We start from the raw sequence: 18,275 nt of genomic DNA, 5'->3' as shown, positions 1-18,275 counted from the left end.
AATCATGTGGACCTGTTACAATGCAGATGCCAATGCAGCAGGTGTGGGGTGTGGCCCAACACTCGGCATTTTAGTATTTGTTTCCCAGGCGATGTTGCTGCTCCGCAGATCACACTGTGAATATCAAAACAGCAGACATTTCTGGGCTGGGTGAAGTCCAATTGACCACCTCACTCACAGTTCTGGAGTGCAGAACCAGTTTACTACATGAACAGCCAAAACTCCCCACTCTTCATCATAGGTGTTTTTTTAGGCTTCCACCTAAAAGGCTCCACCTCTAAACTTTGATGTCCTAAGTAAAGAAATATTAAGCTCCTTGAAGGAGAGAATCATCATCTTAATCTCTACTGTCCAAATGATATAATGCACATTTCAGGCTTTTGTAAATACTTGATGAATGAAGCACCACAATGAAACACAAAGACCTGCTAGAGTGATTTGAGCAGGGTAAAGCCAGTCCAGGAAGGCTTCCTGGAGAAAGTGGGCCTTCAAGAGATTCAAAAACCCCAGGCCCAAGGATATCAGCCTGCTTCTATATAAGTTTCCTGCATCCTCTGGAAAGCAACCTTCAATCATCAAGGCCTCTCATTTGCCTCCTGTCAAGATAAACTTGAACTTGAGAAACAGTACTACCCATCAGCTGCCCTTTAAATATACAAAATATGTAGCTGTCATTTCAACATGCTATTTAATCCTTTAAAATTGCAGCATATAAAAGGTAGACCCATAAATTTCCCAGAAAGTCTTGTTTCTGCTAAGTATATTATGTCTTCCAAGGAATAATAATACATAAATCCAGAGACCAAATGACTTTAGCTCTTTCCAAACACCTCGTGTGTAGTGTTTTATTTCTAAGGTAAGCTGGATTTTCTTTTCTCCATTACTAGAGAAAGAGGGTGGCTTTTCTCCACAAATTCAATAAACCTCATCACTCCCAGGTGGGCCTGCCCCCCATTTCTACATGCCTTTGGTCTCACAACCAGTTAGACATTTAACAAGTACAACAGCAATTTGATACTGCAGCCTTATACCCTGATCCCTGTCAGAACTGGTAACACCACTGCTCTCCAACTACCAGCCACCCTTGAGATGTATAAAGCAGTGTGACGAGACGTCTAAAAAGCCACTGGCTGCCAGAATAGCTCTTACACACAGTAAGTGTAAACAGGAAATTTTGTGAAGTTTCTCAATTGGCAGAAAACCTGACATCAGAAAATGGTAAAGCTCCTGAAAACCCCTTTCCCCACTATCCCCTCCTATAAAGGACACATGGACAAAACCAAGGGTGAGGGTGAAGGTGGGGGAGGGAGGTAGGTTTGGCTGGGGTGGGATGGAGGGATGAGGAGAAAATGCTGACAATTGTAATTGAACAACAATAAAAAAATAAAAAATAAACTTAAAAAAAAAGGAAAGAAACAAAATGGTAAAGCTTGTTAGCCCAAGACATCTCTCTTATTCAGACTTGCTTTCAGCACTGGGGTTGGAAGACTCCAGGAGGCAGTAAAGCTGCCCATTCATTGATTCACCAAACATTTGTTCATCACCTACTAAGTGCCAGGCTATGAGGAAAAAGAGGTACTAACTAAATGGATGATAGCTAGATCAATCCACTATAGTCTTCCTCTCTGAAAACTGGGTAGTCAGGATTCCAAAAATCCAGCTGTTGGGACACAAACCCATGAATTTTGAATTACCCAAACAAGAGTCTAAAAGGTCACCTAGATTTCCATGTTACCCTAGAGTTTGACAAGCTTCCTAATCACCAAGCACTTAGCAGGTGCTCAATGAATGGTTGATAAATCAAGAAATGGCTGGTCCATGGGTGCAATTCTTGAAACATGAAACTTTTCAAAGAGAAGATTCTAGAGATTGGGCCTGTCTTTGATGATATAACTAAGGCAGGAAAGGTATTTATCTTTGAGTCCCCTTATCAGAGTTCAGAGAATGTGTTTGCTTCCTATTTCTACATAACAAATTAATACAAATTTAGTGACTTAAAATATCTATTTATTAGCTTACACCTCTGCAGATCAAAACTGCAGGCACAGCATGGCTGGGATCCCGGCTCAGGGTCTCCAGGTACTGAGACTTTGGGGGGATCCACCTCTCAGCTCCTTCAGGTCTTCATTCCCTTGTGGGCTGTCAGCTCTGGAGGCTGCATTCCCTGCCAGTGGTCCCCAAAATCTTCAAAGCCAGCAATGAACAATTTCTTCCCCATGAAGCCCCTCGTATGCATCGAACCTCTGACTTCCCCTGTCTCTGACCTCCAGACTCAGATTTAAAGGGTCATGTAACTTGATTAAATCCACACAGAAAATCTCCCTCTTTTAAGGTCAACCGACTTGGTACCTAAATTACTTCTGTATAAATCCCTTCACTGCAACATCTTGATTAGTGTTTGAGGAAGTAGGAGCAACTATGTGTACACTAGGGTTAGGAATTTCGGGAACCATCTCAGATTTCTACCCTACAGAGAAGGAGAGGAAAGGCAAGTAAAGCTGAAGTAACTTCCTGAATCAGAGTTTGTGTAGTTTCCCTCCTGCCCAGGAGCAGTAGCCACGGTCAGGGATTTCAATCCCTGAACCTATAGAGCAGTGCACAGCTACCGTGTCTCCAGCCCAGCAGGGGAGACTGAAGAAACATGAGCATGCAAAGTCCTGGATCCCAGGGAACTCCAAGGAGAGTCAGAGAGACAACAGTTGGGCCCCCATCTGAGAAATGACTAAAATGGCTCATCATTTCTAGGAAGATCAGTGCAGAAAGTCTTCAGGGAAGAAGTGGGGACCCCAAACTGTTGTTGAGGAATGAGCGGGCCATTGCACAACAAAGATAAGCAAGCACTGCTATGACCCAGCTCAACTCCCTGGAGCTGCCTCCTAACCTAAGCGATGTTGGGCAGCTGGGGCCTCTGTGTGAGGAAAACATGAGTTGCTGAATGGAAGCAGAGTCCCTCTCTGGCTGCAGAGGGCTGCAACAGCAGCAAGACTTGGGAAAACCAACAGCCAGAGGTCTGGCTAATGGCTGGAAGAACTAAATGTCACCAGCTGTTCCACCGGGTTTGTGTCTCAACGAAGAGTTGACTATTTTCCACTCTGGGAACATGACAAGCCAGAATTTTGACTCAAATTGAAATGTAACAAAGATGTTCACACCAGGGGCAGCTCCAAAAATGTAACTGTGCTGCTTTAGTCCTTAAAACCCTTCAGTGGCTTCCAAAGAAAAATTTCAAAACCCTTAACTTTGGTCTTAGCTGAACTGGCCGTGTGGTGGCTGACCTAGTCTACCAGGCTGGGCTCGTGATACATTAAAGGGAGAGCTACAGAGCTGAGCAATTTTTTCCCTGTTCACAAAGCCCAGGCTTTCATGACAACTGCCTTACTGAATAGGTCAGGAAATCTAGCTTCTTTATTCAAAACCAATCTTCAGTACCTACTTTTTTCTTCCCTGAGGTGATAAACCTCATGGTTCAGACTTTTGGGCAATGGTTACAAGTAAATGCAATTTAAGAAGGCGACAAAAACATACTGGTTGAATATTTTCAAAATACTGCACCCACTGCATCCTCTTTCCATTACCCTGAGAACCCCCTTGCTAACAAGTGGCAAAAGGTCCAGCTAAGAAATAATTTTTAAAGTTGTCTTACTGCATTAACATCTTGTTAAACAGAGTTTAATAGAGATTGCTAAACACCACCCTAGTCACTTTCATTCCATGGTTATTTCTGACAGATCCATAAAGTAAAAGCTAACAGTCAGGGGCCACTTAACACAGACTGTTCCTCTGCTCATGGGAGATTAAATCTTGTGGCCTCATGATGATGGCTTCACTTTTCAGAGACTTGGGAGGAATCAGAACCCTTTCAAAAAAAAAAGCACCTTTAGGTTCAAACTAACCAGAAAATTTTTGAGGAATGATAAACTTCTATAGGAATGCATGTCCAATGGAAAACAGAACGTTGTTTCCCAATTCCAAACCGAGTCTCATTCATTTATATATTCAGTCAACACATTCATTGAACATCTGCTGTGTGTCAGGCACTGTGCAAGGACAGAGGTACAGGGTTATGGGCCAAATAGGGATAGTTCTTGCCCCCAAGGAATTAGAAGGAAAAGAGGTATCAATTGAATAATCTCACAATTAAACATAAAATTATAACTGTGAGTCTTGTTCCAAAGGAGGATGAGCCACACTTCTTAGGGGAGACATAAAGGTGTTACTTGGCGAAGGGTCTGATGCAGGCAGGTACAGCATGGAATAAGACAGAAAAGCACTCCAGACAGAGAAAACAGCATGTACCAAGGGGAAGGCAGGGGGTGGGAGAGAGTCCAGCCATGAACTGTTGGAGGAATTTAAGGGGCCTGTAGTGCAGAGCAATTAAAGGGTGCTATGGACTGAATTGTGCCCCCCCCCATTTATATGTTAAAGCCCCCAATGTGACACTATTTGAAGATAGGGCCTTCGGGAGGTAATAAAGATTCAATGAGGTCTTAAGGGGGGGACTGGTGTCCTTATAAGAAAATCAGACAGGACTGGTGCCCTTATAACAAAAGGAAGAGATACCAGAGATCTGTCTCTCCCTCTCTTTGAGGGTACACAGAGAATGGGCCATGTGAGGACTCAGGAAGAAGGCTGCTATTTATAGACCAAGGAAGACATCTCACTAGAAACCAACACTGCTAGCACCTCAATCCCATATTTCCAGCTTCCAAAACTGTGAGAAATAAATGTCTGTTGTTTGAGCCCATCAGTCCAAGCAGACTGATATAAGAGAACTGCACTTGATACAGTTGAAATCAGCTGCTGACCATGAGGAGTCTTATGTTAAGGACTTTGATCTTTGACATAAGAGCCATGGGAAGCCACTGACAAGCTTGAATTTGATAGGGTTGTGGATCAGGCCATCAATGAGATCTCAGTGGCTGCAGCATGAAGAACAGCCTGGACAAGGCAAGAGTAGATGCGAATGTTGCTCCAGGGCTCACATGTCAAGTCAGGTCTCTCTCCTAGAAAGCAGACTTGCTGGAAGCAAAGTAGAAAAGGCATTGCAGAAGCTTGAGCTCTTTGAAGGGGCTTGCAAAGGAAGGTGTCCACTAGACAACAGGGCTTAGGTGAGGCTGAACACTTATCTGTTTACAAAAACTTACAGCAGCAATGATGATCAGTCTTCTCTCCAGTGCTCAGTAAGTAGCCAAGGAGTAGAGGTGGAGGATCAGTGGGATTGCCCCAGGGTTGCAGACCATGCAGAAGGAAAAAGCAGTGAGAGATAACCATTTCACCCAAATGGTAGATCAGGGGACCTTATCTACTAGGGCAGGATGGGGTTCCTTGATTCCCAATTCAATATTCTTCCTCTATGCTGTCTCAGCTCACAAATGGCTTTTATTCTGAGCGGTTTTAGCATTAATAAGCTGAATGCTTTGCTCAGCTGTGGCCTCTGCTTCCTTGTTACACTTTGGCAGCCCCCAGGAGGCATGCAACTAAGACAGATGAACAGGCTTGCTAATGAATGGGGACTGGGATTCCAATATTCCCTTCCACAAGAACTATGCATCTCGCCAGTAGAGAAATGAAATCTTTGAGACAGCCTGATTACAAAAATAAAGCAGCATTATTATATTTGTCTGCCAGGCTGATCACAGGACACTGGAATTTATGACAGATATCACAAGTAGAAAAATAAGCATGAAATACCATTTATCACAGGCACATCTACGCCAGTAAAGGGAGGAAGAGAATAGAGGCAATGGCCTGTATATTTGAGGCAAAATTTTTTTTCCTGAAATACCCAAACATTTGAGTCAAAACAGTGTCTTGCACTAAAAAGTTGCTAATTTTGGTAATATTTCCCTGCAAGATTCAGTTTCCGTGTCTCTTTATATCACAGAAAAAGCTTTTGGTAAGAAAATTACATAAACATGATTATAAGACCAGTGTTTAAACTAATCAAGGGAAAAACTTGATTATTTGTTTAATCAAAAAATTATTTTGGCACTTGGCACCCATTTCCATGTAATCAGTTGATATACAGTAGGGTACAGAGATTGATTTCGAACTAATTTTATTTTGCGGATTTGGCCTGCACACGGGGAGCAGAACTTCATGAAGTCAATAAGAGGGGAGCTGGAGAAACACATGAAGCAGGTGCCATGCCTCTGACAAATGCAAGTCTGGCCCAATTAGACCAGTCAATCCTGAAAGAAGGAAAACAGACAAGAATGGTGCCGGGACAGGTGCTTCATCGAGGGCGATTTAAATGGCAAAGAATTAAGAGAAGTTCTTGGGAGAAAGCCTGCTATAGGCACAGAGACGATCATACGGTTTTGTCAGAAAAATTATGCCCTCAAAAAAGCCACACTTGTTTCATTCTGAAAAATTTTTATAAGAATTACCATATAATTATAACCTGCTTGATAAAATATAAGACACATTTCTTTTCATAATATTCACTTTTATTTTTACAATGAAGTCCCAATCAAACCTCTTTTCAGAGGAAATGTTGGACTCCATTTGAAGGAACTAACTTTAAAAGGTCTTGTCAGCTACTGATTGTCCTCAGATAAAGAGGGCCCTCTGTCAACATCTCGGTTCTTTCTCCCCCTCTTACAGCCCTCCCTGATCCTCTCTCCCCCACAACGTTCACATGCGGGGGCACACTCAAGGGACTCACCCTCTACATTTAGGGTCTAAAAACCAAGAGGCTGTGGTTCTGATCTTTTCTCCCTGGCCCACTCCACAAATATCTACATATACATCAACCTTCTTTTTAGAATAGTCCATTACAGCAGCAACTCAATGTTTTTTCCATCGAAATACACATGGTAAGCAGCTGAAATACCTCAAGTGGGAGCGTGTAGGAGTGAAGGTCAAATACACATGATGGACAGTGTCCATATTCAAGATTTTCTCCTGTGAACAACCCAAGCTGGTGTCAATTCCTGCCACCTCATGCAGTTCCTTCCCTTTTCCCCCAACTCAGGAGAGCAACTTTGGAATGCAACACAGTGGAATTATTACAGAGTCCTGAGTCTTCTCTGATGTTTATTTAATTTTGTAATTTCATGATTATCTGTAAAATGGTTTTTTTTCATAACTGTAGTCAAGTCAATCACTGCCCTACAGATTTCTAGGAAGCAGATATAACCTAGTCCAAATTACTTATGTTATTGTATATAAGTTACTAATTAAACTACAGTATACCTTTTTATTTTTTAGAACTTTACTACAAATTTTAATATATTTAATTAAGTATTCTCAATCAATTTAACTCTTTTTACTTTGTATTTATACTCTAAGTTAATCTAATAGGTGTCATATTTGATACAAGTTGATGACAAAACATTCTGTACAGATTTTTTTTTTACCAGCTTTGAACCAAGGAGTTCTGACTGTTCAAGTAGTCCAACCCTATTGTTACAGCAATAGCTAAAGGCTGTTTTTACTGATGATTGATTTTTTTTAACTCAATAATTTAGCACATTTCTGAGTTTGTCTTCTGATAGTCCCATATACTTCTCACTGATATTTCTCAGTTTCATCATCTACTCTCTGTCCCTTAGATATATACTTAAGTTCTTAAAACTGCTCCATCTTCTATTAAATGGAATGAATTCTGGTGTCCTCATCAATGAGTTGATATGAGAATAACCAGCTTGCACATACCATATGTTTAATAAATTGTAGCTATTATTATTATTGCCCTTAATATTCATTTCTGAAAGTTCTCAACATTCTATTTTAATTTTTAAACAGACTAGTTTTGTTAGTTTTCTATTACTGTTATAGTAAGTTACCAGAAATTTAGTGGCTTAAAACAACATCCATTAATATCTTCTAGAGACCAGACATCCAAAATTAGTTTTATTGACCTAATATCAATGTGTTGGCAGGGTTGCATTCTTTTCTGGAGGTCCTAGAGGGTAATTATTTCCTTACCTTGTCCAGCTTCAGAGATACTCATAACTGTTTTAATTAATTTATTTATTTTTTTGCTTTTTATTGAATGTATTGGGGTGATACAGGTTAACAAAATTATATAGGTTTCAGGTGCACAATTCCACAACAAATCATCTGTACACTGAATTGTGTGTTCAATATCTTTTTAAAAAATAATTCAAAGTTTATACCTCTTATTCCCCTTCACCTTTTTAATCCATCTCCCAACCCCCCTCCCATCTGTTTGTTCTCTGCTTGTATGAGTCTGTTTTTATTTTGGTTTGTTTGTTCATTTGTTTTGTATTTTTAGATTCCACATGTAAGTGAAATCGCATGGTATTTCTTTTTCTGTGTGACTTCACCTGGCATAATACCCTCTAGGTCCATCAGTGTTGTTGCAAATGGCAAGATCTCATTCTTTTTTATTGCTGTGTAATATTGCGTTGTATAAACGTACTACATCTTCTTTATCCATTCATCTATCAATGGGCACCTAGGTTGTTTCCATGTTGTGGCTCTTGTAAATAATGTTGCAATAAACATAGGGGTCCATATATCTTTTCAAATTAGTGTTTTCATTTTCTTAAGATAAACACCCAGAAGTGGAATTGCTAGGTTGTATGGTAGTTCTATTTTTAATTTTTTGAGGTACCTCTTTATTTTTTTAACTTTTTTTAATCCTCACCCAAAGATATGTTCATTGGTCTTAGAGAGAGAGGAAGGGAGAGAGAGGGGCAGAGAGAAATACACCTTGACCAAGGATCAAACCCTCAACCTAGGTATGTGCCCTGACTGCGGAATCAAACCTGCAACCTTTTGGTATATGGGATGACACACCAACCAAATGAGCAACCCAGTCAGGGGCTCCATGTTATTTTCTATAGTGGCTGCACCAATTTACAATCCCACCAAAAAACAACTGTACACTTCATTTAAACTACTCTGTTGTTCCACCTTGAGTGGGTAACACCTAACAACAAGCCATATGTGCCATTGACACAAACATAGGTGTCCTTGGGCCTGGGTGCCACATTCACTGAAAATAGCTCAAAGTGAAAGTTGAGAGAGATGAGGTGGAAGGTCTGGAAAAACCCATTGAACAGAAGGCTTATTTTGCATATCCTCAACAACTCTGGAATAGAGGGTCAAATCCACTAGTTCCTTTTCTCCAGAAGAGGCAGGAACCCAGATGTCTTGGCATCAGATGAGGATTACCACGGCCATATTACCTATAACCTTACAAAATGTAATAATACATCTAGCACTAATTTCTCACTGAGCTGACAAGAGGCATGAGGAAACACGTGTTTCCAGGAATGCACACTGTTATGTTATCTTTGTTTTCTCCTGAAAGTTAATTGAGAGCTAGGAAGCATTCCAGCATCTCTTTCTCTCCCATAGTTCCCAGTTTGTTTCATTATTCACCAGCCCAGCACCTCTACTAGACCATAATGCAATTGCAAAAGATGTAGAATGGAAAATTAATATTTTCTACATAGACTTCCTCATCTTGGGTAGATTTATGAATTTTGCTTCTGTTATGCAGAAGTTAGCATTTTTAACAATGAGGGGGGAGATCCTTAATTGTTTTTTTATTGCCTCAAGAGCTCCAAAGACATCTTGTGCTATGTCATCATTTACATTTCACATTAAATGCAAAAAGTCTGAAATGAGCAAATATTTGTTTTAATTTGATACATCTGTAAACTGAAATACTAAAAAGAAAGCTAACTCACTATATTAAATTCAGTGATTTGTAAACAATTTGTATATTAATTTGTTCTGGGTTATAAATGCTCCCAAAGTTTACATTTTATGAAACCCAAAAATTGCATAGTATTAATCTGATGGATGCAGGCCATAATTGCTTCCTCTTCACTCCATTAATTTATTTCCTAACTTGAGTTAATTAGTGAGGTTCCTATTTTTAAAAGCTCTTTAAATTCATTGGGAGAGGGGCACATTTGCAAGAACTGCTTTGAAAACCTGGTGCAGAGGAAATGGGCTAAATACAAAGGGTAAATTTCTCCAAGACATTATTGCACATTGAGCACCTGATTGCCATTCAACAAGCTTTATGCAGGGAACACAGTGGGTGATGAATACATAGTTGTTATAAGAAAGAGGGAAAGAACTAGAAGGAAGAGAGCAGCAGTGAGAATAAACTCATTCCAGGTGATTACTAAATGCATGAGATATCTTCAAGATTCCATTCATTTCTAAATAAAAAGCATTCTGATTTTATGCTACAAAATGGAGACTGACTTTAACTTGGAATGATACCTCCTGAGAAAGGAGGAGATGTATATTCATAGAAATATTAAAAAATCAGAGATTAGTCCAATAGAGAACAAAGATAAATCAATTATTTTCTCTTGTGCAACCTTAATATTCCTAAATTAGAGTAGAAGATAGTATACAGAACGTAAAAAAGCAAAACAACATCAATAACAAAAAAACCTGAAAGAAAGGAAAGAAAAAAAAAGGTATTCATTCACACTAAAGTATAAATTACTGTTAAAAGTTTAAGATATGCCTAAGGGTGTTTAGGGGAAGGGAGAACTAGCCTTTCAAAAGATGTTCAAGGGCCAGGGGTATCCAACCCGTGGCCCCATGGGCCACCTGCAACCCAGGATGGCTATGAATTTGGCCCAACACAAAATCATAAATTTACTTAAAACACTATGAGATTGTTTTGTGATTATGTGTCACAGTGTATTTAATGTGTGGGCTAAGACAACTCTTCTTCCAGCATGGCCCAGAGACACCAAAAGGTTGGACACCCCTACATGCAAATGAAATGTTCATGCCTTCCTGCAATATTTTGGGCAGCAGCCAGTGGGTGAGAGAGATTGAATTGAGTTGGTGCCCTTCCCAAGTCCCCAGAGTTACCTACTTATGATACTTGCAGCAACACCACCAGCCCAGTCTAGGTAGTACCTTCCTTATCAAAGTCCTGCTTTATTTCATTTTCCCTCTCCAGTCATTTTCTTGCCCTGAGAAACAAAGTGAAAATTTGGAGTGGCACTTAAGAGCATTTAAACTAAGTCTTCTCTTCTCTAAGCCTTAAATTCTATGGAATGGAAATATAAATCACCTAGCACAGCCCCTGATGCAGACAGAGTAAGCATCCAAAACTTGCAAAACTCCCTCCTTCCACTTCTCACAGATACAGTCAAGTCGGATATAGACACACCAGAAGCCAGAGGAAGTGCTGGGACAAGACCAGGTTCTTTCTATTCTCCTCAATTGCCTTCCAATTTTCTTTCCCATCTAACGCTTGGTTCTGGAACCTGTTACTCCAGTTTCCCACACCTAAACAAACAGCACCATGATTCATGCTTTTTCTGATGCCCCACTGAAGAGGGGAAAGGGGAGCAAAGAAACATTTGTTACATCAACTCTTCCTTGACTCACATGCCCAGATCTTTTTCTTGTTTCTGCTAAAAAATATTTTTTAAAACATTCACTCACATAACCTTTATGTGTCTCCATTAAAGCCCTGTGTCCCAGAGGGCAGCTACCAGGCCCCTCTTTTGAAGACTTGCAGGTATTCAGATAATGAATTCCTTTTTCCTTACAGAAGGGCCTGACTTTAAATATTTTCATCACGACAAAAGTTTGGAAAGCAAAGAGCTTTGTCTGCATGGGAATTGGGTGTTTTGGATGACCCATCAAGTCCCAGGAATCTGTGAGGCCAGATTTTCTGGATCAAACAGGTGGGTGGCCCTCCCATGTTTCTCCGCTCTGTTAAAGAACAGACCCACCACAGCAGAAAACTCAAGCCACACCTTGAGGAGCACTTGTCTGAATGTTCCAGTTTCATACAGTTAGGTAGATCACCCCTGGGAATAAAATAGCAATCTGGGGAGTGTGGTTTCCTGACAGCCTTGTTTCTCCAAAGAAGAAAAATGGGAACAAAAACCTAACTGTCTGAGAAAAATTCTCCTGGGTAAAGATAGGCAAGATAAGAATGCTATCTTCTAAGAATGCTTACCTGGAAAAGGTAATTTAGTATCTCCACAGAACTTGGTCTTTCTCAAAGGACTTTCACCTCCCCTGCATTACCTAATTTGACCCTCATATTTCTCAGTATTTTCATCTCCATTTTACCCTAGACATTTTGTGACTTGCTGGAGGTCCCAGAGGTGCTACTCTGGAATACAACCAGACCTTCTGACTCCTGGTCTAGCGCTCTTGTCACCATAATCTTAATTCCCAAACCCAGAGAACAGATCAATGCCTCTTCAGCCTCAAGAGCTTAAGTTTACACCTGTAAGGCAAGATTTGCAGTTAAGAAGACCACAGGGGAGTGGGGGCAAGAGAAAGGGGAGCTCCCAGGCTGCCCTCTACCAGGACTCACTCAGGAAGAGGATGGTCTGCCTCCTGGCCGCCCTGCTCTCCTCGCTCTCGGACTTCCTCAGCTGTGTCTGCTGCCCCTCTCCGGCCAGCATGCCCTGCTTGCTCCTCCTGAGCACCTGCATCATGTTCCAGCACATGAAGGCCACGGCGACCAGGACCACGAGGTAGACCACAAAGGCGCTGAAGATGCTGGCCTGGAAGACGGTCCAGCGGCTGGAGAGGTTGGTACAGATGGACATGTTGGAGGTCTCTGGTTGCTTGTGGTGGCGGGTGAAGGAGCGGTTGCAAGAGAGACCCCTGTGACTGTGCACGTGCAACAGGGGGTACTCAACTCCCATGGCAAAAAGCAAAGGCAATGCCACCAGGGTGGAGGTGACCCAGACGAAGCCAATCAGCAGCTTCACCTGCCAGGGCCCCGACACGGCCTTATACCGGAAAGGGTGGCAAATAGCGACATAGCGCTCAAAGCTGAGCGTCAGCACATGCAGCAGCGTGGCGTAACTGCAGGTCTCGAAGAGAAAATTGTGAAGCTTACAGGACAGAGCATAGCTGGGCGTCGTCAGGGGGTTCCAGATGATGCTGTAGAACTCCATGGGCATGCCAATGAGGAAGACCAAGATGTCAGAGCAAGCCAAGCTCACCATGTGATCCGTCACCTCCTTCTGCAAGTAGCCTTTCTTCTGTAGCACCCAGGTGACCCGAATAGTGACACTGTTCCCCAGGATGCCCACCACGAAGATGACCAGGTTCACCAGGATGAGAGTGATTTTGATCCAGGTGGCCACCTCGAATCGGGGGATATGGCTGTGATCAATAATGTGGGAGCAGTCACCACTGGAGCCTCTGGGTGAAGCCATCAGGGAGGAATTCACGCCACGGGTCCAAAGCCCTCCACTTCCCTCCTCTCAGAGGAGCCCAAATTTCTTAGCTGCAACTCAAGAGGGCTTTCTCTCACTCGGGCTTACCTGGAAAAGGTAATTTAGTATTTCAGGTGCTTTCATGGAAACTTCCTGGAGCAGCCCAACCTAGTAGTGGCCCGGGAGGCGCCTGGGGGTGGAGTTTGGGGGCCTGTGTGTAAGAGTGAGGTGGGGAGCGGAGGAAGGAGGTTCTAATCCGGCCGGGAGTCAGCCCAGCAGTCTGCAGTGTGCAGACCCTTCTCCTCTGTACCCTGACAAGCTCTGCACTGCAGCTCTTCGCCCCCCTCCGGCTGCCTGGCACTTGCAGGCTCCAACTCACCCTCCAAGAGCACACTCTTTCGGCGCTACTGGAAGCGGAGTGGTCAGGATCAATTATTAACCACCGCTGACTGTGCTCAGCGGCTGGGCTGCCGGCACAGCCCAGCCGCAAGGTTTGACTCAGCTCACAGGCATGGTCCCGAAGTCAGATCTTGGCCCAGGAGCTCCGGACCAAAGTGGCCCCGCCTCCTCCTCCACACACGCTGCCGCTCAGACACAGCTGTGGCCAGCTGCCCCGACTGGGTATCCTCGGAAGCGCAGCCCAGGGGAAGTTGGAGTGCGCTCCTGGACTTGTAGTCCAGGATTGCTACCGGGAAAGACAAACGTCCCTTCTCCTGCCCCATCCCCACTGCAACAGCTGGCCTGGGGTTCCTTCAAAGGTTGGGCCACAGCCTGTTTAGGGGCAATTGGAACCGAGCACCTGCCTCAGTCACAGGCCAGTTGGCCAGATCACCCTTAGAGAAGGCAGCAAACACTCCCCCCCTTGGTGCCCTGCCTCTGCCTTTGGGGCCCTGGGGTTTTTGCAGAAAATGGCTGGGGCTGAGCCACTCCCTGGAGCCGCTGTTTCAGGAAGTCAGCCTCAAGCAGGCTAATAGGATCCCCAGAAAAGTCCTTTCTCCAAACACTACCGTTGTTTGCGCAGGGCCCTGCCTTGCCTTCCTTGGAAGGGAAGGGGGGAGCGCGGGGTGGCTTTCTGATTCACTCCATGGCTCAGGCCCTTCTCCCGCAGGCAGCTGCAGGCAGGCTTTACTGGGGGCGCATACAAGGATGAGAATGCCACCATCAGCCGTGATGCGGCTGGTGGAAGGCGAGGACTCCGAAGGAGCTGCAGCCAGGACTACACGGACAGCACGAGGATGCTGCCGCAGTCTCGACAGGGCCTCGGAGTGAAATGGCGTTAAGGATCATGACATTTTCTCTCTCTTCAGGGAGACAGAAAACCTCTAATTGGCCCATTTTCATCGTCTAAGTCCAAAATCAGAGGAAATGGTGTGAGGGGTGGATGGCAGAAGGGAGACTATCCTTTGCATTGTAGAATGTTTAACACATATTGTACATCCCCCTTCTCCCCATAGTTATAGCCAACATGTCTCCATTGCCAAATATCTTCGGAGGGAGCAAAGTGGCCTCAGGTGAAGAAACACTGCCTTGAAGGAAGAGAGTAGATCCCCTTGATCTGTCCATCTTAAGGCCCTTGCAATGGCTCTGTACTAAAAACCATCTAAAATTATCAACCCCCACCCTCGTGATGTGACCATTTTAAAGATGAGGACACTGGGGTGTCCAGAGAATAGGTGTTTCCCCAAGGCTATAATAGAAGAGAGACCTGAAATTAATCTAGATCGGTCACACCCTGAGTCTAAGGGGATTTCTGGGAGTACAGTATAAGCTCAGAAAATGAGTCCTTTAGTGATGTGCAGAAAGATATAGGGACTGTATTTTCTGACCTCCACACCAGATACATGGTCTGAGGACCTCAAGGAATATTTGATTTTGACACTGTCTCAGGGAAAAAAAGATTCTATTCTCTCTGTTAACTTATAAGCTCCAAGGCCAAGAACTACATCTTCTCACTCTCTGACACCTCTCCACAGCACTCTCATAATGTTTTGCCAAGAGCCCTTCTCCACACTCACATGTGCTATTCAACCTACTTGCTGGAATCTCCTAACTCATTCCCTTATTGGTGCAGTGTGCTTAGCTAAAGGACCTCAAGAGCCATAAAGCTGTCCCACAAAACTCACAGGGTAAGCACGGACTCTCAGGTCTTCATAACTGTCCTAAAACTATTAAGAAGAAGGTGGTCTAGGAAGACACACATCTCAGCCTGCCTCCCCCACCACCAGCATACACATCCACACTAAGTGGCCCCTGCTCACTCCTTTCTTGTCAATGAGAAATAAGCAGGGAACCTCATAAGTATTCCTCAGCCCAGCCATATATCCTTCCTTTGAAATCCTCTTAGTCATTCCCTGAGCCCCTATTATATGCCAGGTACTTTCACATAATTTATTTCTTTCAGTCCTCAGAAGACTGCAAAGTGGACATTATACATTTTACAGATGCAGAAACTGAGGATCAGGAGAATTAAATGACCTACCATAAAGGGTCAGAGGCAGGATTCCAACTCAAGTTCCCCTGGCATGAAAGCACTTTCCACTCTGGGTTGCTCTCTCTCTGTGCTGGACAGGACTGCACCAGGCTAAACAGTGGCATTTGGGGGATGGAATTATTTTAAGTTTCCAGCCCTGATGCTTCTCCACTCCCCAGGTGCAGCATTCGTTATCCACAACATATTTGATAGTTTGAATTTGTTCTCCTTAGACAAGATGCCCATTATTGTCTAATTTCTTTCATCAAAATTTTTTTCAAAAGTGTGAGCAGAGATTATAAATGCAAGGCCAAACAGTGAGAATCAAGCTAAGTAAGATTCACTCCTCATAGTAGAGATGGAAAAATGCATTTTGAGCAAAAGTCTGGAAGAATTAAATTTTCATATCACGTTTGCTTTTCCTTAGACCAGTTAAAATCTATTTAATGTACTCTCATTTACTGATAACAGGCTGGTATAACACCAGGCCTGGTTCTGTGTAATCTAGATTTTTTAATTAGCATATCATATAGAGGAAAGAAAGAAAAGGAATGAAAAGTAAGAAGGAAGAAAAAATGCTTGAGGTACCCTTTGATTTCAGCTCTACTCAGGGCTCACTCTAGGGTCTACACAAATATATATTCACGTTCTGCACATTCCAGGTGGCCTTTGAGGTCATTTAGGCTTGAGGCTTTCATATACTTTTTAGCACTGAATCTCACCTTTTTATAAAGATTTTATTCATTAATTTTTGGAGAGGAGAAGGGAGAGAGAAAGAAGGAGAGAAACATCAAAGTGTGGTTGCCTCTCATTCACCCCATACTGGGGACTTGGGGTGCAACTCAGGCATGTGCCCTAGACCAGGAATCGAACCAGCAACCCTCTGGTTCACAGGCCGGCACTCAATCCACTGAGCCACACCATCCAGGGACTCATTTTAAAATTAAATCTACAGTGACACCCAAAGTGTCATTTTACTTCCCTTTTTACTTTTTTAAAGAAAATTTAAAAGTACACAGACTTACACATATATATATATACTATATTTTGTAAATTTAAATTTATTTTGTATGCTCAAATTGTTAACATTTACTCACTTAAATTCAATCAACAATTTATATCCTAAAAAGTGAAGAATACTTGTTTACAAAAGTTCATGGTAAAATCATAATGACCATGCATTAAGCTACAAAGAAAACTTAAATAGTTTTTAAAAATTATTAACAGTATAGATAACTTTATTTATAATTCCATGTAACTAAAAGTTATAACAGAAGCAGAAAACTGAAACATAAAACCTCACTATCTCAAAATTTTGTAAATCTCAGGAACAATTTTTTGGTCAAAGAGAAAACCAAAATTGCAAAACATCTGAAGAATAATGACCACAAAAATACTGCATATCAGAATTTGTGGGAAATAGCTAAAGAGTGTTCAGAAAAGATTTATAGCCTGAAATATTTATTCTAATAAACAAGAAATGATACAGGCATAGGATGTTATAAAATAATAAAATTAAGTAAAACAATAAGGGATTAATAAAGATTCAAGTAATTATAAAAGAACTGCTAGTAGCACTAATATATAAGCCTACCCTGTCTTTTTTTTTTTTTTTAAGTAGGATTTCTTCTGGTCATTAAGAATAACCAGTAGCAGCTGGGCTGCCTGCCACCTGCACCCCCTACAGCACAACTGTGATCCCCCAGAGAAGAGAAACTAGTGAGGTGAGCCCTAACATCACTCAGACTTGCTGCCTGCAGGCACTTTGCAGACCATAATGCTGGAAGGGGGCTCTAAGCAAGCATAGATCTTGCCAAGTTGAAGAAACAGATTGGCAGTGGGAGATAAATGTCGCTGGACTTTATGAAGCAGAGTTCTAGAAACGAGGGAGCTATGCAGAGAAGGAGTTCAGGAATCTGGACAGAGGGTCTCTTGAGTCTTTGGCTGAATTCTAGGGGACATATAGAGGTGAGACTCCAGGAACTAGGCAAAGTATACTACTGAGGAAAGAACAACTATTGGGGGGCTCTAAGCCAAACTATTCCCAAAGTCATACAGAGCTGGTACATTGTTAAAGTTCTAACCAATAAGTGAAGAGATCTCATCAAACCAATTCTGGAAGGGCCAGACCTTAGTAAAAGAACTAAACTAGTTGCAGAGCTAAGGCTACTCTGGACCTGAGCTGTGTACTATGGGAGCTGCTACCCACATGTGGCTAGTTATACTTGAAATATGGCTAGTCCAAACTGAGATATTTTGTAAGTATAATACATACCACATTTCAATGACTTTGTATGAAAAAATAAAGTAAATGTAATGGTTCTAATATATTGATTTCATATAGAAATGATAATATTTCACTGTGGTGGGTTAAATGATATATATTATTAAAAGTAATTTTACTTCTCTTTTTACTTTTTAAAATATGCCTAATAGAATATTTTTAATTATATGTGGCTTGCATCTGTGGCTCACATGTACATATATATTTCATATATATTTCTATGGGACAGTAATACCATAAACAAATAGATAATGAAACAAAAGAGAAAACCCAAGAATAAACCAATACTTACAGGAATTTCACTTATGTTAATGGTGACATTTCAGATCAGTAGGGAATGATGCATTGTCCAATAATTGGTATTGGAACA

General features: G+C 42.1%; 1 protein-coding gene across 2 annotated transcripts in view; it reads right to left on the bottom strand.

The window, feature by feature from the left end:
* The window catches only part of GPR39 (G protein-coupled receptor 39), a 209,368-nt gene extending 195,585 nt beyond the window's left edge, over positions 1-13,783 (bottom strand). Inside the window, exons 1-2 of one of the 2 annotated variants that reach the window (XM_045203155.3) lie at positions 13,531-13,783; positions 12,296-13,259 (exon numbers count right to left, since the gene is read on the bottom strand). In XM_045203155.3, the coding sequence (XP_045059090.2) occupies positions 12,296-13,151 (856 nt within the window). In that variant the 5' untranslated portion in view covers positions 13,152-13,259; positions 13,531-13,783. The other variant, XM_024569757.4, reaches the window with a different exon arrangement.
* Positions 13,784-18,275: the final 4,492 nt, after the last annotated feature.

This window comes from Desmodus rotundus, chromosome 2 (genome assembly GCF_022682495.2).
Source record: "Desmodus rotundus isolate HL8 chromosome 2, HLdesRot8A.1, whole genome shotgun sequence".
Taxonomy (NCBI): domain Eukaryota; kingdom Metazoa; phylum Chordata; class Mammalia; order Chiroptera; family Phyllostomidae; genus Desmodus; species Desmodus rotundus.
This window is presented reverse-complemented; position numbering and strand designations above follow the sequence as displayed.